Below are 26,743 nucleotides of genomic sequence, written 5' to 3' on the forward strand. Positions count from 1 at the left end.
CTGTATTTATACTTCGAACATCGTTTTTCAACAGGAAATGTTTTTTTTGAATCGCTGGAGGACACCGTAACTGTTTCTGCTCAAATGCTTATCTATCATCTGTGGTTTGGGACCTTTACAAACAGTCCATGACCTCAAGCTGTTTACAGTAAATGGCCTGAAGGCTTCAGGTCTTGTGATGATTGGGTTGAAATATTAAACATGAACTAAAGTGCACCTGTACTTGATATTCCAGAATGACTGGTCTCCACAAACGGTGTCAGAGTGTTCAGCATGTTAATTAATGTCTGTTTAAGAGGGTAATTAACCACATACCCCTCATTAACCCTGTTTTTAGAGAGACCGTAAACCTAGGCAGTTGAATATTTACATTACTGTGGTGATGTAAACCTAGATGGAATAAAGTCATTATATAATTGTTATATTCTGGCTAACACACTGTTCTTTCTAAGCAAGTCTTCTCAGATTCAAAGATACTGCACATAAAAGGTCGTGATTTGTTGTGGATTTCTATTTATGAATATTTCTGTTGTGGAGACACAATGTCTGTGCAATTTGTCTAATTTGTAATGGCATTAGCATTACCGTAGTTCAAAGAGCAGCACGCACACTTTTTTTCATTTAATCCCGCCCCAAGACGTCCACCAATGAAATCATTTTTCGTCGGTGTGGATGGGAAGTAAACAGTGACCAAGAACAATTTTCACGATAGTGTTTTTATTATTGTTATTTAGACATTTATTAACACAGGACTTGGTTGATCGATAGTACGTTATTTAGGCAACGCTAGATAGCTTCTAACGTTAGCTAGCTAACAACAATGGCTATGGGTTTTCACACTCAAATGGCCTCCATTATGGAGGTGCTAGCGAATGCAGCCGTGGCAGAGATCTGTAAACTCGTAGACGACGACTATGCAGTGTTTCGTTTGGAAATTTCTCAAAGCCAAAATGAAAACAGGGCATTGCGGAGGAAACTACAGCTACTAGAATTGAAGGTGGCACGGGAGCGCGCAGAGAGGACAATCAGAGAACGCGTCCTCGTCAGTAGTGACAAGATCCTTGACCGATACAGAGGAATGGCAAGAGGTACATTTTGCCCCGTTCCCCTCTGTGCATGGTGGATAGTATGCAGTAATTCCCCTGATTACAACTTAGCTATCTTTCAATAAGTTATGAGAAGTGTTACCTAACAGACAGTGTAAAATTGAGCATTGACAGTACCTAACCACCTCTTTTCCCCCAATCACTCTCAGGTGAGGGACATCTCACTGGAGGCCACAGGAGCTTTGTGAAGTCAGCGGGACACAATACATGGAGGGATGACCAACAAATCACTGTTGATGAGGGGAGTGGAACCTCAACCCAGCACGTTATTGTGATAGAGGTTAGTGTAATAGTATTACATCAAAATTACAGTACATCAAATGTGTCCAGTTTTATTTCAGAAAGACTCCCCTCAGCTATTCACTTCCCTACATGCAACATCCTCATTTATCTGCCATAGGGGAGCTTGTGAGACTTCCTTAAGACATTGTTACCCAATAAACTCATGTATCGACAATAACCTCTTTCTTGTGTCAGTCTGCAGATGCAGAGGCTGGTTATGGAGGATCGTCACTGGTCAAGCAGGAGAGGACTGAAGCAGAGGACCCACAACACAGCAGAGACATTCAGACTGGAGCAACGTCTGGAGTGGTGCTCCCTGTAGCCACGGAGGACCTATCCACCATCGCTGCGCCTCAGCCCAGAACCCGACACAGCATTACGGAGGTCAGTGGAATGCCAAACGCCATCCTCAAGTCAGAGACAGAGACTTTAACTGTAACACAAAGGCTTTTACACGCAGTACCTGACCACAGGTCAGACCCAGGGAGACTGGGCTGTCCTCCTGCTCCTGGCTCAGAGTATTTACTTTACGGTAACCCGAGCCCGAGGACTGTTCATTCCCATCGGGACTCAGGTGACGCCTTAGAGACTGGCAGTGATCCGTCTTGTTCTTACACTACAGAGATGGACCCTGGCAACATGCCCTTGGGTTTAGAAACACACACTGATCTGTCTAGAGGGGACTGGAACCGGTACAGTAGTAGTGTATACTCTGAAGGGTGCCTAGATAAGAAAGAGGCAGGTCTGGTCGTAGATGAAGTGACCATGAAAGTGGAGGGCGACGTTCCTCCAACATGGAATGCAGATAATCACCTAGGAGATAGACACTCACAGGGCAGAGATTTCTTAGATTGCAACGAAAGCTTAGAGACAAATCCAAATGTTGCAACCCACTCCCCTTTACACGTGTTCGGGGATTGCAACCCAGTGTGTACGTTGATGAGGCATTCCGACTCAGACAGCCGTGTCCTTTTCAATCAGGTATTGAACTCAAACGACAGGGCTAGAGACCAGGCTCAGGGAGGGGGAGCCACATCAGGCAATTGTAAAGAAAAACGATTCCTCTGCATGTTCTGTAACAAAGGCTTCAGCAGCCCCCAGAAGGTGGAAATCCACCAAAGGGTCCACACAGGGGTGAAACCCTTCAGCTGTACCAAGTGTCACATGTGCTTTGCCCAGGCTAGTGACCTGAAGAGACACCAGAAGGTCCACACAGGGGAGAAACCCTTTGGCTGCCACCTGTGCCAGGCCAGTTTCTCCCACTCGTTCAACCTGAAGAGGCACCAGAAAGTCCACACAGGGGAGAACCCTACAGCGGCCCCCAGTGTGAGAAGAGGTTCTCCCACCAGCTGAAGATGCACCTTGAAGGTCCACATGGGATAGAGGACGTTCACCTTTACGCACTGTGGAAAGAGGTTCTCAGAGAGGAGCAACCTCAAGATACACCTGCATAAAGAACCCTTTTGCCCTCAGAACAGCCACAATTCTTCAGGCCATGGACTCTACAATGTGTCAAAAGCGGTCCACAGGGATGCTGGTCCATGTTGACTCCAGTGCTTCTCACAGTTGTGTCGGGTTGTCTGGATGTCCTTTGGGTGGTGGAACATTCTTGATACACATGTAAACTGTTGAGTGAGAAAAACCTAGCAGCGTTGCAGTTCTTGACATTCAAACCGATGCGCCTGGCACCTACTACCATACCCCATTGAAAGGCACTTAAATATTTTGTCTTGTCTGGTCTCCCTCTGAATGACACACATGCACAATCCATGTCTCAATTGTCTCAACGCTTAAAAATCTACACGGATTTGAAATGGATTTAAAATAATTGCGTCATGTATAATGGAAACGGCAGAAATAGCAGACATTTTCTAGAGATTGACAACATTTATATCCGTTCGACCGGTGGATTTTTCTTCTGTCTAATTTTCTTTGTGACAAATTAGGACGTAAACTGTTTTTCAAAATAAATTGCAGAATCATTTTGAAGGTACGCAGGGCACGTGATGTCACCGTGTAACAATAATGCTCCACTCCACATTTAATTCTAAATGCCAACTGCTTGCAAAATACATTTTCAACTGTAAAAATGTTTCTTTGCAGAACAAGGATTGTCCTGAACTTCAAGAGCGCCTGAATTGTTTCACCTTGCTTTTCTGGTTGGCTTTAAGTTTCACCATCCAATTATTTCAGATCGACAGGAGTGCACGTTTCACCATGGCACAGACCATGGCGATACATTGGCACTTGAGAGTTATTAGTAAATGGAAAATATGAGTAAATTCTTGCATTCTATCCATGGGGGCTTTCATAGACTACCTGAGACATGAAAGAGATAGGTGGGAGGGCATACAGGCTCGCCAATTTATGAATGCGCAATTTGCCTAAATGGGTAATGGAAACACTTCAACCACTACATTTTTATTTGACACTATAGGTTCTTGCGATGTTGAATTTTTTTTGAAAATGAAAAAAAAACAAAAACAGGTGTGACATCATTACGTCCAGGCGTTTCCATTTATCTATCTTGTGTCGATGAAGACGCACACTAGCAGGCAATTGTCGCATCTATATTCTAACGTTCTAAATGTCGACAAAAACAAAATGACTGGACAAGTTAATGAAAACACCAGCTTTGTCACTGAAATGACGTGTTCCTAATGTGTGTACACTCAGTGCATAAAGCCTAAAGTCTGTTACATGTTGTGTTTGTACTGTGTTGGCTATATGATGTTCACAAAGTGCCTGTTTCATTACTTCTATCCAACTACTTTAAACTGCATTCAGAAAGAAAAAAATATTACGTTTATGCAAGTCTTTAGTTGAGATGGGCATGTGGTTTTCATGTGGTTTATTTAAAACTTGTTCATGTTTAATAAACACAGTTGGACCTTTTCGTTTTAAGACTTTCATTGAAACTATCTTTAGTATACATCACATCTGATCCCACCCTATTCTACATATACCCGACAGCGCTTGATAACCAATATACACTTACAAAATATACCCACACAACTACTGTACACGTCAGAATAGCTTTGTCAGGATTTTCTGACTTTTGAATTATCATAGCTGACAAAGTTTTAACAACAATGAAGTTCATCTGTACCTACAGTATAGGACTCCAATGTAGTGGGGATGGGTAAACACTTTGGATAAATACTTGCAAACACAGGGGTATAAAAATACTTTAAAGTAATACTTTTTATTTTATGTTGGGGTATCTGTACTTTACTATTTATATTTGACTACTTTTATTTCACTACATTCCTAAAGAAAATTCTGCACTTTTTACTCCATACATTTCCCCTGACACTCAACAGTACTCGTTATATTTTGAATGCTTAGCAGGACAAGAAAATGGTCCAATTCACACACTTATTAAGAGAACATCCAAATAAAATGTTATTGGTCACATACACATGGTTAGCAGATGTTAATGCGAGTGTAGCGAAATGGTTGTGCTTTTATTTCCGACAGTGCAGTAATATCTAACAAGTAATCGAACAAATTCACAACGACTACCTTATACACACAAATGTAAAGGGATGAATAAGAATATGTACATATAAGGGCCTCCCGGGTGGCGCAGTGGTTACGGGCGCTGTACTGCAGCGCCAGCTGTGCCACCAGAGACCCTGGGTTATTGCCCAGGCTCTGTCATAACCGGCCGCGACCGGGAGGTCTGTGGGGCGACGCACAATTGGCCTAGCGTCGTCCGCGTTAGGGAGGGCTTGGCCGGTAGGGATATCCTTGTCTCATCGCGCACCGGCGGGCCGGGCGCAGTGCACGCTAACCAAGGTTGCCAGGTGCACGGTGTTTCCTCCGACACATTGGTGCGGCTGGCTTGGATGCGCGCTGTGTTAAGAAGCAGTGCGGCTTGGTTGGGTTGTGTATCGGAGGACGCATGACTTTCAACCTTCGTCTCTCCCGAGCCCGTACGGGAGTTGTAGCGATGAGACAACAATTGGATACCACGAAATTACAGTAGAAAAATCTATATACAGCATGTGCAAATGAGGTAGGATAAGAGAGGTAAAGCAATAAATAGACCATGGTGGCAAAGTAATTACAATATAGCAATTAAACACTGGAATGGTAGGATGTGCAGAAGATGAATGTGCAAGTTGAGATACTGGGGTGCAAAGGAGCAAGATAAATAAATACAGTATGAGGATGAGGTAGATTGGATGGGCTATTTACAGATGAGCTATGTACAGGTGCAGTGATCTGTGAGCTGTTCTGACAGCTGGTGAGGGAGATATGAGTCTCCAGCTTCAGAGATTTTTGGAGTTCGTTCCAGTCATTGGCAGCAGAGAACTGTAAGGAGAGGCGGCCAAAGGAAGAATTGGCTTTGGGGGTGACCAGTGAGCGCGTGCTACGGGTGGGTGCTGCTATGGTGACCAGTGAGCTGAGATAAGGCGGGGATTTACCTAGCAGAGACTTGTAGATGACCTGGAGCCAGTGGGTTTGGTGACGAGTATGAAGCGAGGGCCAGCCAACGAGAGCATACAGGTCGCAGAGGTGAGTAGTATATGGGGCTTTGGTGACAACTCGGATGGCACTGTGATAGACTGCATCCAATTTGTTGAGTAGAGTGTTGGAGGCTATTTTGTAAATGACATCGCCAAAGTCGAGGATCGGTAGGATGGTCAGTTTTACGAGTGTATGTTTGGCAGCATGAGTAAAGGATGCGTTGTTGCGAAATAGGAAGCCGATTCTAGATTTAATTTTGGATTGGAGATGTTTAATGTGAGTCTGGAAGGAGAGTTTACAGTCTAATCAGACACCTAGGTATTTGTAGTTGTCCACATATTCTAAGTCAGAACCGTCCAGAGTAGTGATGCTGACGGGCGGGCAGCAATCGGTTGAAGAGCATGCATTTAGTTTTACTTGCATTTTAAAAGCAGTTGGAGGCCACGGAAGGAGAGTTGTTTGGCATTGAAGCTCATCTGGAGGTTAGTTAAAACTTCTTAGAACTACCCATCCCGGATCCGGTATATTTGTCATCAGCAACGCTGAATAGCATAGCGCTACAGTCAAAAAATATTACTAGAAAATATTCATATTCATGAAATCACAAGTGAAATATAGCGAAACACAGTTTAGCCTTTTGTTAATCACCTTGTCATCTCAGATTTTGAAATTATGCTTTACAGCGGAAGCAATACAAGCGTTTGTGTAAGTTTATCGATAGCCTAGCATAGCATTATGTACACTTAGCATCAGGAAGCTTGGTCACGAAAATCAGAAAAGCAATCAAATTAATTGTTTACCTTTGATGAGCTTCGGATGTTGTCTCACGAGACTCCCAGTTAGACAGCAAATGTTCCTTTTGTTCCATAAAGATATTTTTTATATCCAAATACCTCGGTTTGTTTGATGCGTTATGCCTAGGAATCCAACGGAAATAGCGGTCACGACAACGCAGACATAAATTCCAAATTATATCCATAGTATCGACAGAAACATGGCAAATATTTTTTATAATCAATCCTCAAGGTGTTTTTCAAATATCTATTCGATAATATATCAACTGGGACAGTTGGCTTTACACTAGGACCGGGAGGAAAAATGGCTACCTCTCTATGTTGCGCAAACATCACACTGAGAGCCAACAACAGACCACTTACGCAATGTGCACGATTACGCTCATTCTTCAAAATAAAGGCCTGAAACTACGTCTAAAGGCTGTAGACACCTTAGGGAAGCCACAGAAAAATGAATCTGGTTGATATCCCTTTCAATGGGCAATAGGGATGCATAGAAAGACAGGGGTTTCAAAATAAGAGTCACTTCCTGATTGGATTTTTCTCAGGATGTCGCCTGCATTATCAGTTCTGTTATACTCACAGACAATATTTTTACAGTTTTGGAAACTTTAGAGTGTTTTCTATCCTAAGCTGTCAATTATATGCATATTCTAGCATCTGGTCCTGAGAAATAGGTAATTTACTTTGGGAACGTTATTTTTCCAAAAATAAAAATAGTGCCCCCTAGCTTCAAGGGGATAATTATTAACACAGTGTCCAGCGAAGGGCCAGAGATATACAGAATGGTGTCGTCGGTGTAGAGGTGGATCAAAGAATCACCAGCAGTGAGTGCAACATCATTGATGTATACGGAGAAGAGTCGGGCCCGAGATTTTAACCCTGTGGCACCCCCATAGAGACTGCCAGAGGTCCGGACAACAGGCCTTCCGATTTGACATACTGAACTCCATCGGAGAAGTAGTTGGTGAACCAAGTGAGGCAATAATTTGAGAAACCAAGGCTGTTGAGTCTGCCAATAAGAATGTTGTGATTGACAGAGTCGAAAGCCTTAGCTAGGTCATGAATATGGCTGCACAGTAATGTCTCTTATCGATGGCGGGTATGATATCGTTTAGGACCTTGAGCGTGGCTGAGGTGCACCCATGACCAGCTCTGAAACCAGATTGCATAGCGGTTACGGTGAGATTCGAAATGGTCTGTAATCTGTTCGTTAACTTGTCTTTCAAAGACCTTAGAAAGGCAGGGTAGAATAGATATAGGTCTGTAGCAGTTTGGGTCTAGAGTGTCTCCCCCTTTGAAGAGGGGGATGACCGCGGCAGCTTTGCAATCTATGGGAATCTCAGACGATATGAGAGGTTGAACAGGCTAGTAATCGGGGTTGCAATAATTTTGGCAGATCATTTTAGAAATATAGGGTCCAGATTGTCTAGCCCGGCTGATTTGTAGGGGTCCAGACTTTGCTGCTCTTTCAGAACATCAGCTATCTGGATTTGGGTGAAGGAGAAATGGGGGAGTGCAGTGGGCAGCTGGGAGGAGGTGCTCTTATTCTCCATGGACTTTACAGTGTCCCAGAACCTTTTTGAGTTTGTACTACAGGATGCAAATTTCTGTTAGAAAAAGCTAGCCTTAGCTTTCCTAACTGCCTGTGTATATTGGTTCCTAACTTCCCTGAAAAGTTGCATATCACGGGGGCTATTCGATGCTAATGCAGAACACCACAGGATGTTTTTGTGCTGGTCAAGGGCAGACTGGTATGGAGTGAACCACCATCTATTCCTAGTTCTACATTTTTTGAATGGAGCATGCTTATTACCAGGCATCTTCTACTGATGGGACGAGGTCATGATACTCCGGCCAGGTCGATTAGAAAGGCCTGCTCGCTGAAGTGTTTTAGGGAGCGTTTGACAGTGATGAGGGGTGGTAGTTTGACCGCAGACCCATTACGGATGCAGGCAATGAGGCAGTGATCATTGAGATCTTGGTTGAAAACAGCCGAGGTGTATTTGGAGGGCGAGTTAGTTACGATGATATCTTTGAGGGTGCCCGTGTTTACGGATTTGGGGTTGTACCTGGTAGGTTCATAGATAATTTGTGTGAGCTTGAGAGCATCAAACTTAGATTGTAGGATGGCCGGGGTGTGAAGCATGGCCCAGTTTAGGACACCTAGCAGCACAAGCTCAGAAGATAGATGGGGGGAAATCAATTCACATATGGTGTCCAGGGCACAGCTGGGGGCAGAGGGTGGTCTATAGCAAGCGGCAACTGTGAGAAACTTGTTTTTGGAAAGATACATTTTTAGAAGTAGAAGCTCAAATTGGTTTGGTATAGACCTGGATAGTAAGACAGAACTCTGCAGGCTCTCTCTGCAGTAGATTGAAACACCGCCCCCCTTTGGCAGTTCTATCTTGGCGGAAAATGTTATAGTTAGGGATGGAAATTTCAGGGTTTTTGGTGGTTTTCCTAAGCCAGGATTGAGACATGGCTAAGACATAAAGCAGTGAATAAAGCAAACTTAGGGACTATGCTTCTAATGTTAACATGCATGAAACCAAGGCTTTTACAGTTGCAGAAGTCAACAAATGAGAGCACCTGGGGAGTAGGAGTGGAGCTAGGCACTGGAGGCCCTGGATTAACATCTACATCACCAGAGGAACAGAGGAGAAGTAGGATAAGGGTACAGCTAAAGGCTATAAGAACTGGCCATCTAGCATGTTTGGAACAGAGAGTAAAGGGAGCAGGTTTCTGGGCACGATAGCATAGATTCAAGGCATAATGCACAGACAAAGGTATGGTAGGAAGAGAGTACATTGGAGGTAAACCTAGGCATTGAGTAATGATGAGAGAGATGTAGTCTCTAGAGACGTTTAAACCAGGTGATGTCATCACATATGTGGGAGGTGGAATAACATGGTTGGTTAAAGCATATTGAGCAGGGCTAGAGGCTCTACAGTGAAATAAGTCAATCGCTAACCAGGACAGTAATGGACAAGGCATATTGATATTAGGGAGAGGCATGCGTAGCCAAGTGATCGTATGGGTCCAGTGAGTGGTTGGCCTGGCTGGGGACACAGCAATTCAGACAGTTAGCAGGCCGGGGCTAGCAAGCTAGCAGTTAGCAGGCTGGGGCTAGCAAGCTAGCATAAGGGCCTTAGAGAGACGTCGCGATGGGGGGGGGGGGGGGGGGGGAGTCTGTTTTTGCCTCCTCGTGCGGTGACGTTGCTAGACCAGTCGTGGAATTAGTAGGGTTACAAGTAGCAGAGGGGTCCAAGTCCAATTGGCAAAATGGGTATAGTGGTTCAAGAAACTGGCCGATGGATCAGCTAACAGTCCAATATGCTATAGATAGCTAGCAGGCCGCGGTTAGCAGAATGGGCCTTCAGGGGACATCGCACCTGAGGGGCCTGTTGGGATCCTCGGGCAGATTATGTCGGTATTCCAGTCGTGAAGGATCGGTGGGGTTCCATGCAGTTAGCTAGCTGCCATGATCCAGATGAAAGGTTCAGAGTTTGCGGTAGGAATCCGGGGATATGGAGAGAAAAATAGGTCCGGTATGCTCTGGTTTGAAACGCATTGTACGAACTGGCGAGAGATTTCCGAGCTAAAGGTTAGCTGATGACCGCTAGCAGTGGTTAGCTGACTGATAGCTGATAGCTAGTTAGCTAGCTAGCTAGCTTCAGTTGAGGTATTCCAGTTCGGAGGAATATAGAAATTCTTTAGAAAAAAAAACAGATCCACACCCCATTGGGTGAGGCGGGTTGCAGGAAGTTGAGGTTTAGGTGAAAATTACAGGCCTCTCATCTTTTTAAGTGGGAGAACTTGCACAAATGGTGGCTGACTAAATACTTTTTTGCCCCACTGTATACAAGGGACGAGACAAGACAAAGACATATGACTGCTCTGCCATCTTGGAAAACTCAAGGAGTTTTCATTATAAATGATGTCTGAGTGTGTCCCTGGCTATCTGTCGATTTAAAAAAAAATAGCATTGTCATTTGGTTTGCTTAATATAAGGAATTTGACATTATTTATACTTTTACTTTTGATACTTAAGTATATCTTTGCAGTTGCATTTACTTTTGATACTTAAGTATATTTAAAACCAAATACTTTTAGACTTTTACTCAAGTAGAATCTTACCGAGTGACTCACTTTTACTTGGTATTTTTCTATTAAGGTATTTTTACATTTACTCAAGGATGAGTGTCGGGTATTTTTTCCACCACTGTGCAAACATAAACCATTTAAATGGTTGCTTATCTGGCACAAAATGCGTATCAACCAATTAAAATCATCATACTTGCACATGACAGAATGCTAAATTGTAGTAGCTGGTCCCATAACATGGCACACGTTGGCCTATGCTAACCTCAACAGGTAGCACTGATTTATATCCTGGCACAAATTCTTAATCAGCCTATCAAAGACCTTAGACTTTATATCCACCAACCAATAGCATTTCATAAAATAGGTCAACCCTAGCAACTAGATTGATATTTTAAACCTTCAAATTCAAGGTTACTTTTGTTCCGTTGGTCTGTAACAAAATGTTGGGTGCCAATATTGCATTGATGCATCCTAGGTTACTAGCTAATACTAATGTTAGACTACATTTTCACAGTTTTGGCATATATGACAAAATTCATGTTTCTGTTTCACACACGCCTATCCACAAGAGGTCCTTACGACACAAGTTTATCATACATCGTAAACACGTTTTCAGTCATGTAGGCTACCATTCTCACCATTACTTCTAGGCGGCACACTCTGCTAAAGAGGTTGACTCTAAATCAATAGTGCACTTTCACCATGAGCCCCTCCGCATCAAGCTTTTTAGTTTAGGAAAAAACTGTTCACTGCCGGACCTTGATGTTCGATTCAAAACGCACGTGACGAAATGGATGATTTATAATAATGCATAGCCTATAAAACGTTAGAACTGCAATACTGCCTCGTGTAGGATGAGAACGAGAATGCAACCTATAATCATACTGTACACTAACGCTCATCCTCCTCCAGTCAAATGATGCATCTGTAACCACGTTTCCATCCACAGTTTAAGTAAAGTCATACTGTATATAAAAAAAGGACAGCTGTGATGATGGAAAAATTTGGTAAAATTGTATAATTGCAGACATAATTTGTTCTTTCGTCATGGTGGGATGTTTTTGGGTTGGTAAAGTGTATTGTGTGAGAAATGGTGGTGGAAACGCCTTTTATATCTAAATATTGATATTTAGATATCATCAAGCTCGAGACCCTGGGTCTCGACCCCGCCCTGTGCAACTGGGTACTGGACTTCCTGACGGGCCGCCCCCAGGTGGTGAGGATAGGTAACAACATCTCCACCCCGCTGATCCTCAACACTGGGGCCCCACAAGGGTGCGTTCTGAGCCCTCTCCTGTACTTCCTGTTCACCTGTCACAGCTTTCGTCGGAAGAAGAAGAGGAGTCATTGGACCAAAATGCAGCGGGGTACGTGTTCATCTTTATTAGCTTAACTGACTGAACACTGAATACAAAATAACAAAAAGAATAGCCGAAACAGTTCTGCAAGGTGCAACCAACACTAAACAGAAAAAAACCACCCACAACTAACAGTGGGAAAACAGGCTACCTAAGTATGGTTCTCAATCAGAGACAACGATAGACAGCTGCCTCTGATTGAGAACCACACCCGGCCAAACAAGTAAGAAATCCAAAACATAGAAAATGAACATAGAATGCCCCCACTAGTCACAACCTGGCCTAACCAAAATAGAGAATAAAAGCCTCTCTATGGCCAGGACGTGACATCACCCACGACTGCGTGGCCTCCAACTCAACCATCAAGTTTGCGGACGACACTACAGTGCTAGGCTTGATTACCAACAACGACCAGACGGCCTACAGGGAGGAGGTGAGGGCCCTCGGAGTGTGGTGTCAGGAAAATAACCTCACACTCAACATCAACAAAACAAAGGAGATGATTGTGGACTTCAGGAAACAGCAGAGGGAGCACCCCCCTATCCACATCGACGGGACAGTAGTGGAGAGGTTAATAAGTTTTAAATTCCTCGGCGTACATATCACGGACAAACTGAATTGGTCCACCCATACAGACTGCGTTGTGAAGAAGGCGCAGCAGCGCCTCTTCAACCTCAGGAGACTGAAGAAATTCGTCTTGTCACCAAAAGCACTCACAAACTTCTATAGATGCACAATCGAGAGCATCCTGTTGGGCTGTATCACCGCCTGGTACGGAAAACTGCTCCGCCCACAACCGTTAGGCTCTCCAGAGGGTAGTGAAGTCTGCACAACGCATCACCGGGGGCAAACTACCTGCACTCCAGGACACCTACACCACCCGATGTCACATGAAGGCCATAAAGATCATCAAGGACAACAACCACCCGAGCCACTGCCTGTTCACCCCGCTATCATCCAGAAGGCGAGGTCAGTACAGGTGCATCAAAGCAGGGACCGAGAGACTGAAAAACAGCTTCTATCTCAAGGCCATCAGACTGTTAAACAGCCACCACTAACATTGAGTGGCTGCTGCCAACATATTGACCCAACTCCAGCTCACTTTAATGATGGAAATTGATGTAAAAAATGTATCACTAGCCACTTTAAACAATGCCACTTAATATAATGTTTACAAACCCTACATTACTCATCTCATATGTATATACTGTACTCGATACCATCTACTGCATCTTGCCTATGCCGTTCTGTACCATCACTCATTCATATATATATTTATGTACATATTCTTTATCCCTTTACACTTGTGTGTATAAAGTAGTAGTTGAGGAATTGTTAGGTTAGATTACTCGTTGGTTATTACTGCATTGTCGGAACTAGAAGCACAAGCATTTTGCTACACTCACATTAACATCTGCTAACCATGTGTATGTGACAAATACAATTTGATTTGATTTGATTTAACTATCATATCGAAGTAAACTTGGAGTCACGCAACAATATGGTGTGTGGTCCTCCCACTACGACTCGGGAAACCATGCAGTTTACAAGGCTCCAGATGAAATAAGTTACGATGAGCATCACAGGGGAATGAAAGTGCACAGTATTGAGTTTGATGCTCCTTTCCAATAAATATTGAGGGTCAGGTGACTTGATGATTGATGCTTGACCGCCATTTGGCAAATACAAATATTATCGCTCTTATCCATAATCTAATTATGTAGACTAGCTTACGCAATAAATGTGAAAGTGTTACATTTAACACTGTCAGCGAGTACATATGGTCCCACTCTACACAGAGGAAAAAGCACAAAGTGTTACATTTTCTAGTGTTGATTTAACACGAGTGCAAAAAGTTAACCCTGCACTACACTGGCCAGTGTTGATCCAATTGAACACTAAGGTAATCAACACTGTGTTATAGTGACACTCACTAGTGTTGATCTTGGGTGACTCCTATTAGAGTACAAATGTGTTGACTCTATTCAGTGTTTAATTTATTTACTCTCTTGTAAATCATATTTTGTTAAAGCGCTTGGAATTTCACAAACTCAAGCAAAGCGGTTTCAACATTGAAATATGTTTTATGACCAAAACATACGTCTCAGCCCTGGCTTAAACTATTATCAAGTGACAGTAGAATGTAGTCAAACAAATCCCTTGCTCCATATGACATGAGCAAATCAATAGGTTTGTTGAAAAATGCTGACATTTACATTAAAAACAAATGTTTCTCACAACCTAACCATAAGTAACAGCCCTGGCTAAAACTTATCAAGTGACAGTATGGGACAATATAGTCAAAAAAAACCTTGCTCCATATGACATGAGCAAATCAAAAAGTTTGTGATCATGTTAAATACCTTGCTTCAAAACAACTTTAAATGCATGCAAATTATCATAAGAACGAGCTGACCCAACCAACAAAAAAAACATTCTCTTTCGGAACAATAGCCGTAATTTTGTAAAATACTGCCATTTCAATGACTATTTCACCACATATGACCAAATCAAGACGATATTCTGTAGCATGGGGCTTTTATCCATTTACCTGACAAAACATTTGTGTGCACTGAGACATTCAACTTGGCAGCAATCTCATTGCTTTCTTTCAGGTCATTGAGCCTTGACATCTTTCTGGACCTATAGCTAGTCTACCCTGGCTGAACGCTTCCCAATTATATGCCATGTCATTTTGGTGTTACTTGGCGACATTCTTAAAAACCCTTCAGTTTCTTTTTAAAGAAATTATGTTTTGCCTCGAAGCGCATACGTGAAGAATGGGCCCAATATTCCTTATACAACGAGGATAATGTGTCATGAAGTGGTGTTTCGGTAACAGATTTCTATCAGGAAACAAATACTTGAAAAGCCTGATGATGTTCAGCAATTAAGTGCTTCAGATTGTTTTTTTAAATCTAACATTTTATTTAGCTTTAACTAGGCAAGTCAGTTAAGAACAAATTCTTATTTTCAATGACGGCCTAGGAACAGTGGGTTAACTGCCTTGTTCAGGGGCAGAACGACAGAGTTTTTTACCATAGTAACAGAAGCAGCTGCCAGTATGTCATCTTTCTGTACCAGATCACCAAATATCAATGTCAAATTACGAAGACACCAAGACTGAATAGCATTTAGATCCAAATCATTGCTCCCATCATCCAATTTGAGTGCAGGTGGACGATTCCTCTTCTCTGTGCGGCCACAGTTAAATGATACCGTACACATCTTTAGCAGTCACAAAGTTGGCTTGTATATAGTGTAACAAGTTTTACCTCATTGTGCAACTCCTTCTAGAATGTCATGCATTATATCAACAAAAATTGCCTGTAGTATTGAAGTACTGCAGAGTTCAATAAGCAAGCATGCTTCACACCGTACATATGAGGTAGTGTTGAGGTAGTGTTGAGGTAGTGTTGGGTTTGACTGAGTAGTTTGACAATGGTCTGAGTTCATGTGCTTTGTTCGTAAAGTCAGTCTTTGGTAATCCTCAGAACACGGTTTGAAAATCCACTTTCTCATTGAGGCAAAAACGGCAACAATAACGAGCACAAAATGATTCCACACAACCAAACAGGCAATATATACCAAGATTATCTCCAGTTACTTGGACAATACTGCCATGTATACGACCACTGAAGAAGGGAACTTCAATACCCCCAGTCTCAAGCACTTTCAAATCGCTTACTATTGGCTCATGAATGGATTCAAATCCATAAGTTAAGGTCCTGGGTATGGAATAGTGCACATAAGTGAATATTTACCAAAATTGAATTAAACTTTGGGGTAACATTTCTGGAAGTAAAGTATATACCTCCCAAATTGTGAATACCCTTTTTTGATCGCAATGGATTAGCAGTCTCAAAGTCATCAAAATAGTTGAATTTGCAATGCATTTTTCTCGTTAGAATATATTTTAGGCCATCATCCAAATCAAAGTAAACTCCATATTTACAATTGTGCCCCGAGTTAAAACATGCCACTTGTGTTTGGGTTCTACAAAATTGACTGCAATGTCTCGAGAATTGGAACGTAAGAACATGTATCAGTTATGACTGTTTGATCATAATGTTCCAGTAGTGTTCTTTCTTCTACTGTCAAATCTAACAGTAGAAAGGATGTGAAAGGATTTTCAATATCCTGAAAAGAATGTTGGATGTTTCTGACAGTTTGTCTCTTTTGAAGATATACATAAGCGGTCGCTTTAGCTTGACCCTGTATCTCCTGAACTAGTCCTTCCATGGAAGATACAAAACTATTTACAGTTGTCTGACCTGCAGACTGCAGTTGTGCAATTGCAGACGCACACATATCAAGTGTGTTCTTGTTAGATATTGGTACAACCTGGTTACAACTATAATTTGAAGGAAAATCCCCATTACTTGGCTGATTATTAATGGCTATATTAGCATCCAAGTTAGCATTTAACAAAATTTGATTTGTCTCCGGAATTGTGCCCTGTTCAAATGCTTCCTAAAGCCTGAAAATGTACCAAATACACGACAACAATCTGCTTGACCACATTTTAGTTTAAGAGTTCTACCAGGGCACATTCCATGCATCAACTTGAGATGCCTCACGAGGAAGTTGGTACTTCCATGAGTAGCATGGCAAACAAAACATAACTTAATCAGCATTAGTGCAGGAGTCTAACTCTGAGCTCAGAGTCTCCTTAACCTTCCCAATGTCTGTTGTACACAGTTGTCTGTTTATGAAGGTGTACATGTTGCGCAGCATTGTATTGTAAGCAGTACCAAAAACAAAGTGAGTCTTGAAAAGCTCATCGAAGGCACCAAGAGTGCTCGTTGACATGCAAGGCTCGCTTGTCCAGGATGATGAAGTAAGAATGGATGCTGCTCTTCCTGGTCCCGACTGCAAGAATATATGGTTGGCGGCTCTGGTCAATCGTATCAAGGTGCTCCTGAATACTGGTTCCTGCCTGAAGACGATATGAACTAATGATGGTGTTAGTTTTTAACGGCTACAGCACTGTCCAAGAATAAGAATGCCAATACAAACCTTTTAGAATATCACAAGATGCGGTTCAGCTTGGGATTCAAACATCTTGGCTGGTCTTTTGCGGCTTTGTGATGAAGGAGGAATCAAATGGAGCAGGAGAAGGATGGAGGAAAGGTCACCGTCCCATCCTAAACAAAGAGATCCTGATTAAAATGGTAAATTCCATCATCAGTGACATTAACATTTCAGAGTCATTTGAAATATAAATGATAAATGATGATCATCTAACCGTCAGCATTCGTGTCAGCTCGTCAACTGCAGATTCTGCCATCTGGATCAGTTCCTGAAGTTCAGCTCCCTGAGTGGCCTTGCTTAGGGTCTTGCTTAGCATGAGGATCTTTTGCTTGAATGTAGTTGGCCACCTCTGCAAAAACTTGGCTGATGTTCCCTCTCCAAACAGCAGCACAAAATCCTGTTCAATCTGAAACAAATAAGACAAAGACAACTTTAGTTTTGTGTCAATTTCTTTCTCACAAAACATTCCACTTTAAACACAGTTTGAGTAAATCACCAGCCTTCAACTCACTCAGCAGTTGGGCCTCCAGAGTATAATTGAGTGGGCAGTTTCTTGAAGTTGAAGCCAAATTCTATACCAGAGGTACCCTTCTCCACTATTAGGGTCGCAATAATGTTCTTTAAGAAAATGAACATGGTTACTAATCTTGAAAGAAAAACCAAATAACCAAGTCCCATTTGCTCCGATACCATACCAGACAAATTAAACACAGATGCCCTTTATCAGTCGTAATGTATACTTACATAACCATTTGCAGTGTAGGGATCTTTCAGGTTATGGGAACAAGGAGACGATTCCTTGTGCAAACGTTTCTCACACTGAGCGGTGGTGATGTCCTGACAAGGATATAATTATAAAATTGCATATAAACATTTAGGCCTACATTTAAGTGTATGCGTATGACCATTTGAAATAACCTATACAATACGACTATTAGCCAATAGCAGTGTGTTTGTGCAAGGCTTAATGATTCATTCTTAATCTTCATTTTCAAGTTGTTGGCTGTAGGCCACGCCCCTTTTCAACACACTAAGACAATACATGTACATCTACATTTCAAAGAGTGTGGAAAAACGTGTGCGATTCGAACACTTGCCGCCACAATTTGCAACAATTATGTGGACTAGGCAATTTACACAGAGAGCAATTTGACCAGTCAGTCAAATACACGTGATAGTTGTTTTGATGATCAGAACGTGTGGTTGGAAGAACTTGTGCCTGGATAAAATCGCATAGTTAGCATAGGGCTAACCTCACTGTGTGCCATGTTGTCTGATGGGGCCAGCTACAATTTAGCGTTTCGTCCCGATTTTAATTGGCTGATACAGATTTTGTATCAGGGGATCAGTTTAAATTTAAGAGGTTGCTTATGTTTGCAAGTATGGACGCTCCATGTTGAAAGTGTGTTTATTATCTGTGTGTATGTACCTGAGGGAGTATATGTCTGTGTAATCTGTATCACCTCTCTTCCAGGAGGAGGAGGGTCCAGAGGTGCTGCTGGTGAAGGAGGAGGGTCTGGGGAACACTGAGGGGACCATGGTCATGGAGGACAACCAGACTACACCTCCTCCTGAACCCACAGATGAACCAGCTGAGCAGCACAGGACCACACACAGTCTCACTGAGGTCAGCCCACTATGAATTAATGTTTTAATGGTACTAGGTCAGGCCCTGTCCACAAAGTAGGAGTGCTGATCTAAGATCAGTTTGGTCATCAAAATGAATAAGACTATATAGACAGGTGCGGGACCTGATCCTCAATCAGCACTTCTACTCTGAGATAGTTTGTGGATACAAGCCCAGGTCTTGATTAATTTGGTCTTAAGATTTGGGCCATATCAAACAATGAATTAAAAAGTGTCAAGTAATCAAATCAACTAACATGTTTGCATAGTACTCATATCAATCCCTTATTGCCCAATCAGGAGATGCTCCATAGCAGGGTGCTCATATCAGATTTCTTGATCCAACATCCTCTCACTCTGTATCTCTTACAGTCAGTAGACATGGAGGATGGGAAGATTGATCTGCTGGTAGTCAAAGAGGAGACAATAGAAGATGGACCAGAGAGCATTGATCTGCTGAGTGGACTAAAGATGGGGGAGCAAGGTAAGGGAGATAATAGATCTCAATGGGAATAGTGATGCACCTGGCTATAGTTTTTCTCCATTCATGAAATGAAATGAATACACCTTATGTTTATTCACAAAAACACGTATTATAATGTATGAACTTGACCAGGTAATTGACAAACTCCATATATAGAGTTTTCTCTGCCATTTTTATGAATTAGATTTTGTAACCTCTTCCTGCAGGTGGTTGGCAGGAGGCTAACAGAGGAGACTGGGCAACCATTTTGGATTCCCAGACTGGTATAGCCAAGAGCCCAGGGGACGCCATCACCGACCAGGACAGGACCAGAGGCGACATAGTGGATGTTAGTGGATGGGACAATGTACTTAACTCTGGGCTGGGGAACAACGCTGTTAACCACAACCAGAAACAGACAGTGGAACACAAAACAACATCTGAATTTAGTCTCCAAGGCAACAGACTGGCTGAGACCAGGGCGAGGCGTAGATTTGGTCTGCGGGGACGGGGAGGTGTCTGTATGAGAACAGACTCGGCTAGCGATGCTCCGTCCTGCTCCTATAGTTGTGATTCAGAGAGACTGATGGCGCCTCAGGTTAACCCCCTAACAGGTTCTGCCTTCAGCCTGCCTTCTATAGGATCTATCAACTGGAACATGGACCCTGAGAAAACACAGACACTCCCTGGCCTTCGTCCTCCTCACACTCTCCTTATGTTAAACCAGACCTCAGAAAATGCCAGTGCCTCAACAGCAAATGGCTACACAAGCCCATTGACAAATGACAGTAGTAGTAACGCTATCAGTAGATCTGGTAGCAAAGAGAAGCGCTTCCTGTGTTCGTTCTGTGGGAAAGCCTTTCGTTTCTCTAAACAGGTGGAGATCCACCAGAGGATGCACACGGGAGAGAAACCGTTCGGCTGCCACCTGTGCCGGGCCAGTTTTTCACACTTGTCCAGCCTGAAGAGGCACCAGAGAGTTCACACAGGGGAGAAACTTTTCAGCTGCCTCCTGTGCAGGGCCAGTTTTTCACACTCCTCCAGCCTGAAGAGGCACCAGAGGGTCCACACAGGGGAGAAGCCTTACACCTGCTCTCAGTGTGAAAAGAGGTTCTCCCACCAGCACCATCTCAAGATGCACCTGAAGGTCCACACGGGAGAGGCCATTCACCCATTCGCAATGCGGGAAGAGGTTCTTAGAGAGGAGCTACCTGACAATACACCAGCAGAAAATGCACACTCCCCATGAATAGTGTATGTACTAGTTTGTTTGTAGTTAATTTTGCTGGTTTTGGATGTAGTCGGGAACTGGATGAGGTGAACTGAGGAAAGAAGGAGTATGATGAGGCAGATGAGAGATGGTGGTTAGTATGATGGTGTAAAAATGATTCTCCGATGGAAAGTGACAACCTTGTCCTGTTTGATGCTGGTGTTTTATAAGGAAATGATAGTGCCTTAAATGAATGTTTTTTTTTACTTTAAGTAGTGACGATGTTGAACCTTTTTCAAAGCATTCTAAAAAATAATTTTATCAAAGCAAACCTTTTTCAAAGCGTTCTAAAATTAATTTATCAAAGCGAGGATACCAGATTCACAGAAAAGTGTTATCATAGAGAGAAAAGTTATTCTACAATACTTGTCACATGTATATTTTTGTGCAATAAAAGTACTGACCAGTTTGTTGAAATTAAATAGGAAATTGAATCTGTGCTGACTGACTTGGTTATTTTTATCATTGCAGGGACTGAGTTTCACTTATTTCAGTCAATCCAAATCATTCTTAATTCTTGAATCAACACATGGATAAAAAAAAAAAATTTAAACTCCAATGGTCCATATTGTTAGGTACTTGAATCACATTCTTAGAAATGGGCTTGCTTGTGGTTAACATTTTATAATGTCATGTTTCTGTGTGTACAGCAGAGTTTTATATAAACCATTATGCTTTTCTGTTCAATATGTGTTTTACAGTCTGCAGCCCATGAGGACATACTGATATCTGATGTTGCTGGTGGGAGAGACTGGACCTCTGAAGCGGCTGGTCACAAACCCTGGCACCAAATCGGACCGAAGCGCGAGGGACAGACTCCACCACACAGAACAAAACCAGTGGACAGATGGACTAAACAACCTCAGTCCTGGTGGTCATCAGAGAGACAGAGGCTCCAGTCAGGAATCCAGTCTGCAGCCCAGACCCTTCTTTTCACAGTCTCAGTGCAGGGATGAAGCAGGGCCTGGGGCTGATAGAGATAGACCTTCCTATTCCTATGATGCAAACACCACAGTATCCATGATGAACAGAGCAGGTCACCCTGCGCTTCAGCCTTCACAGAGAGTGGGGGTGACCCTCCTGGTGGTAGTCTTTCAGGAAGAGCCTTCTTCTTCTTCTTCAGGATCTCATCCAATGCCTAGCAAATTGGATCATAGGGTCTGTGTTGGTAGCTCTTGTGGGCGTTCACCGCGAGGTACCTAGCCTTTAACACAGCACACAATCCCAACAACACCCAAACAATGGCTAGAGGTTAAGGAGGGAGCTCAAAGATTGGCTCCTGCTTCTACCTCCTCTGGTGTCATTGGGTCACAACATGAGAGGCCGAGCAGTAGGACAGGCACCGACAAGCCATATGACGTGTGGGAAGCGCTTTACTGAGGCGAACTGGGAAGAAGCACCAGACTGTTCACACCATGGACGCCCATCAAGTGCAAACTGTTACATGAGCTTCTCCTTCCTGAGTAGCCTTAACAGACATAGGGAAGAAATCGTAGCAGTGTGGCTTGAGATGTACACATGGGATATCTGGGAACCATTCCCCATATATTCCCATACGCATCGGAGTCCCATCTTTCCAGGTTATTTCACAGCTTGTTTCTAGCATAAGGCATTGCAGCCAAAGCGCTGTTATACTGTAGATCACCTTATATAATCGGATCAGTTTAATTTTCTTTCAAATCATAAGCTGTAAAAGGGGTAGGCGGCCTGTGCTTTTTGCAATTTTCTTTAATAAAATGTAAGTCGGTTTGACAGACAATTAGGCTATAGGCTGCTATGTCCATCGATTTGTCGATCAATTCCCCCACCCACCAAGCACTCGTTAGGACCAAGTCTCTAATTGACGGGGTATGAGAGGGTATTAAAATGAAGACTGTTTAAATGAATTATGCCTACTCAAATTTGTCTACTTTCAGCACCATGTGCTGTTAATTTCCAATTGATTGTGCCTTTGCTACTGCTTCACGTTTCAGCACCACAATGTAAGTCACTTGAATTGGGCTTATTGTGAGGTCAGTAACTTTGATAAATACATAATTGGCAAGAAAAAATGTTTTTAATAAAATCACTTCTAGTAGTAGCAAGCTATAAAAGTTGAGCTCCAGTCCTCCTCATCTTCGCCCTCTCCTCAATTGAAATTGCGCACCCAGCGTTGAATCAGAAATGGCATTGGGCATACCAATATACACTGCTCAAAAAAATAAAGGGAACACTAAAATAACACATCCTAGATCTGAATGAATGAAATGTTCTTATTAAATACTTTTTTCTTTACATAGTTGAATGTGCTGACAACAAAATCACACAAAAATGATCAATGGAAATCAAATTTATCAACCCATGGAGATCTGGATTTGGAGTCACACTCAAAATTAAAGTGGAAAACCACACTACAGGCTGATCCAACTTTGATGTAATGTCCTTAAAACAAGTCAAAATGAGGCTCAGTAGTGTGTGTGGCCTCCACGTGCCTGTATGACCTCCCTACAATGCCTGGGCATGCTCCTGAAGAGGTGGCTGATGGTCTCCTGAGGGATCTCCTCCCAGACCTGGACTAAAGCATCTGCCAACTCCTGGACAGTCTGTGGTGCAACTCCTGGACAGTCTGTGATGGATGGAGCGAGACATGATGTCCCAGATGTGCTCAATTAGATTCAGGTCTGGGGAACGGGCGGGCCAGTCCATAGCATCAATGCCTTCCTCTTGCAGGAACTGCTGACACACTCCAGCCACATGAGGTCTAGCATTGTCTTGCATTAGTAGGAACCCAGGGCCAACCGCACCAGTATATGGTCTCACAAGGGGTCTGAGGATCTCATCTCGGTACCTAATGGCAGTCAGGCTACCTCTGGCGAGCACATGGAGGGCTGTGCGGCCCCCCAAAGAAATGCCACCCCACACCATGACTGACCCACCGCCAAACCGGTCATGCTGGAGGATGTTGCAGGCAGCAGAACGTTCTCCACGGCGTCTCCAGACTGTCACATCTGTCACAAGTGCTCAGTGTGAACCTGCTTTCATCTGTGAAGAATCTTGGTGTTCTCTGGCAAATGCCAAACGTCCTGCACGGTGTTGGGCTGTAAGCACAACCCCCACCTGTTGTTCGCCTTTTTAGAAAGAATTTTAGCAGAAATCAGGTCCCCAGAAAGGGATTGTTCTATGGACACACTTGTTTTAGTTACTTGTTACTTGTTTTAGATTCAATCTCCATGCCTGCACAGTTTCCCTTTATCTTGTCAGCCCTAAGAAATCTATGTTTTTACCAAATGTAGCGACAATTTGTCAGTCAACCAATCTCTAACAAAATGCAATTCCTTACTCAGGGTCTCCTCTATATAAACATTATCCTTCACTGATACCAGTATGGCTGAGTCATCAGCATAAAGCAAGAGTTTGCACTTTACTGTATCTGGCATATCATTAACGTATATAAGAAATAAGAGAGGCCCTAAAATGTATCCCTGCGGTACTCCACAGGATATTTATTTGGACTTTTGACAGAACATCACCAACATTACATACTTGTGTTATGTTGGTCAGATAAGACCTAAACCAATTCACTGCTACACAATTTAGACCCATGGATTACAGTTTCATCAGAAGAACATCATGGTCCACAGTGTCAAAAGCTTTCTGCACGTCTAACATGACCATACCTGTATAGTTCCCCTTCTCACTTTCCTGCTTGATGTGGTCAAAAAGGTGGATGAGGCAACTATCAATGTAATGAGCTGTTCTAAAGCCAGATTGGAGTTCATAAAGAAGTTTGCGCTCGAGAAGGTATCCCTCAAGTTGATTAAAAACAAATCTCTGAACAACTTCGGATAAGGTGCTGAGGATTGACACAGGCCTGTAGTTTACTACATTTGTTTTACTGCTCTTCTTGTGGAGTGGAAACACCCGGTCTGTTTTGAGATCATTGAGAAATGTACCACTACTAATAGAAAGGTTAACAATATGTGTTATCATTTTAGCAGTGACACAAGCACTATACTTTATGAATCTTGCAGGAAGGTTATCCAGCCCAGTTGCTTTGTTTGTGCTCATTAAGCATAGTAGATTGGAAACTTTGTCCTCTGTTACCATGTACAGCTCAAGGAAATCATCTGAGATAACTTTGCTAAGGTACAAGTTGTTAAGGAATGACTGGCCATAGTGTCCAGAGCAGGTCGGTAATTCTTAACTAGAGATGAGGCTATAGTGGTAAAAAATGTGTTAAAAATAATTGTTCAACCTTTGCCTGGTCATGACATAAAACATGATCAATATCCAGGCCAATGTGCAGAATAATCCATGTTTCCCACATTTGCATTCTCATTTTATTCACAACGAGCCTGGGAGGAGAATGCAGAACCTTGCATTAACCTCAACACCAGGTAAGGAAGGGGAAGGGAGAGGTAATTGGAACAGAGGGAGAGAGAGGACATGCAATCTCAATGAATCTTTCCTCGATTCCTTGCATTCTATCCCCTCACCCCCTTTTCAACTGTATCAGAGTATGTAATTTGGGAGCAGTAATACTGCCATTAACATTTTTATATTTGGCTGACAATCTTCCCAGAAACATTTAACTGGGGGACGCTGTGCTCTTCTAACCTGCTCAGTTTTCCCAACTGTCTATACATATCAACACAATATTTAAATATTACAGTTCTAAAATAATTTCATTCAATTGATATTAAATTAATCTATTTGGTTCAATGTTATTAAGCTAAAGCGGAAAGACTGACATAAATTCAACTGACATTCATTCAACTGGTGCTTCTTTTGTCTCCCGCAGGTTACACAGGGACTGGGAGAAGGGGAAACCTAAGGGAACTCTACTCGGACAAATCAAATCAAATGTATTTATATAGCCCTTCGTACATCAGCTGATGTCTCAAAGTGCTGTACAGAAACCCAGCCTAAAACCCCAAACAGCAAGCAATGCAGGTGTTGAAGCACGTTGGCTAGGAAAAACTCCCTAGAAAGGCCAAAACCTAGGAAGAAACCTAGAGAGGAACCAGGCTATGAGGGGTGGCCAGTCCTCTTCTGGCTGTGCCGGGTGGAGATTATAACAGAACATGGCCAAGATGTTCATAAATGGCCAGCATGGCCAAATAATAGGTCTGGGACAGGTAGCACGTCCAGTGAACAGGTCAGGATTCCATAGCCGCAGGCAGAACAGTTGAAACTGGAGCAGCAGCACGGCCAGGTGGACTGGGGACAGCAATGAGTCATCATGCCAGGTAGTCCTGAGGCATTGGCCTAAGGCTCAGGTTATCCAAGAGAATTAGAGAGAGCATACTTAAATTCACACAGGACACCGGATAAGACAGGAGAAGTACTCCAGATATAACAAACTGACCCTAGCCCCCCGACACATAAACTACTGCAGCATAAATAATGGAGGCTGAGACAGGAGGGGTCAGGAGACACTGTGGCCCCATCCGATGATATCCCCGGGCAGGGCCAAACAGGAAGGATATAACCCCACCCACTTTGCCAAAGCACAGCCCCCACACCACTAGAGGGATATCTTCAACCACCAACTTACCATCCTGAGACAAGGCCAAGGAGAGCCCACAAAGATCTCCGCCACGGCACAACCCAAGGGGGGGCGCCAACTCAGACAGGAAGATCACATCAGTGACTCAACCCACTCAAATGACGCATCCCTCCTAGGGACGGCATGAAAGCGCACCAGTAAGCCAGTGACTCAGCCCCTGTAATATGGTTAGAGGCAGAGAATCCCCGTGGAAAGAGGGGAACCGGCCAGGCAGAGACAGCAAGGGCGGTTCGTTGCTCCAGAGCCTTTCCGTTCACCTTCACACTCCTGGGCAAGACTAGACTCAATCATATGACTCACTGAAGAGATGAGTCTTCAGTAAAGACTTAAAGGTTGAGACCGAGTTTGCGTCTCTCACATGGGTAGGCAGACCATTCCATAAAAATGGAGCTCTATAGGAGAAAGCCCTGCCTCCAGCTGTTTGCTTAGAAATTCTAGGGACAATTAGGAGGCCTGCGTCTTGTGACCGTAGCGTACGTGTAGGTATGTACGGCAGGACCAGATCAGAGAGATCGGTAGGAGCAAGCCCATGTAATGCTGTACAACCCCCATCCAGGATTCTGCAGCCCATTTTGCATGACTGTGGAAGGATTCTTTGATTGTCAATCTCTCTCTCTCACACTAGCATAATTCCAATTAAATAAGTAGTGCAGGATATGAGGGGGTGTAATGGATGAAA

The 26,743-nt window shown here is 43.1% G+C and overlaps 1 protein-coding gene across 1 annotated transcript; it reads left to right on the forward strand.

The window, feature by feature from the left end:
- Positions 1–685: 685 nt before the first annotated feature.
- LOC139374768 (uncharacterized) lies at positions 686–20,495 on the forward strand. The gene is made up of 6 exons (XM_071115901.1): positions 686–1,088; positions 1,256–1,386; positions 1,584–1,772; positions 18,632–18,784; positions 19,156–19,267; positions 19,474–20,495. Exons 1-6 carry the CDS (start codon positions 821–823, stop codon positions 20,493–20,495), a joined length of 1,875 nt encoding a protein of 624 aa, XP_070972002.1. The 5' UTR covers positions 686–820.
- The last annotated feature ends 6,248 nt before the right edge of the window (positions 20,496–26,743 follow it).

This window comes from Oncorhynchus clarkii, chromosome 19, assembly GCF_045791955.1.
Source record: "Oncorhynchus clarkii lewisi isolate Uvic-CL-2024 chromosome 19, UVic_Ocla_1.0, whole genome shotgun sequence".
In the NCBI taxonomy this organism is placed as follows: Eukaryota; Metazoa; Chordata; class Actinopteri; order Salmoniformes; family Salmonidae; genus Oncorhynchus; species Oncorhynchus clarkii.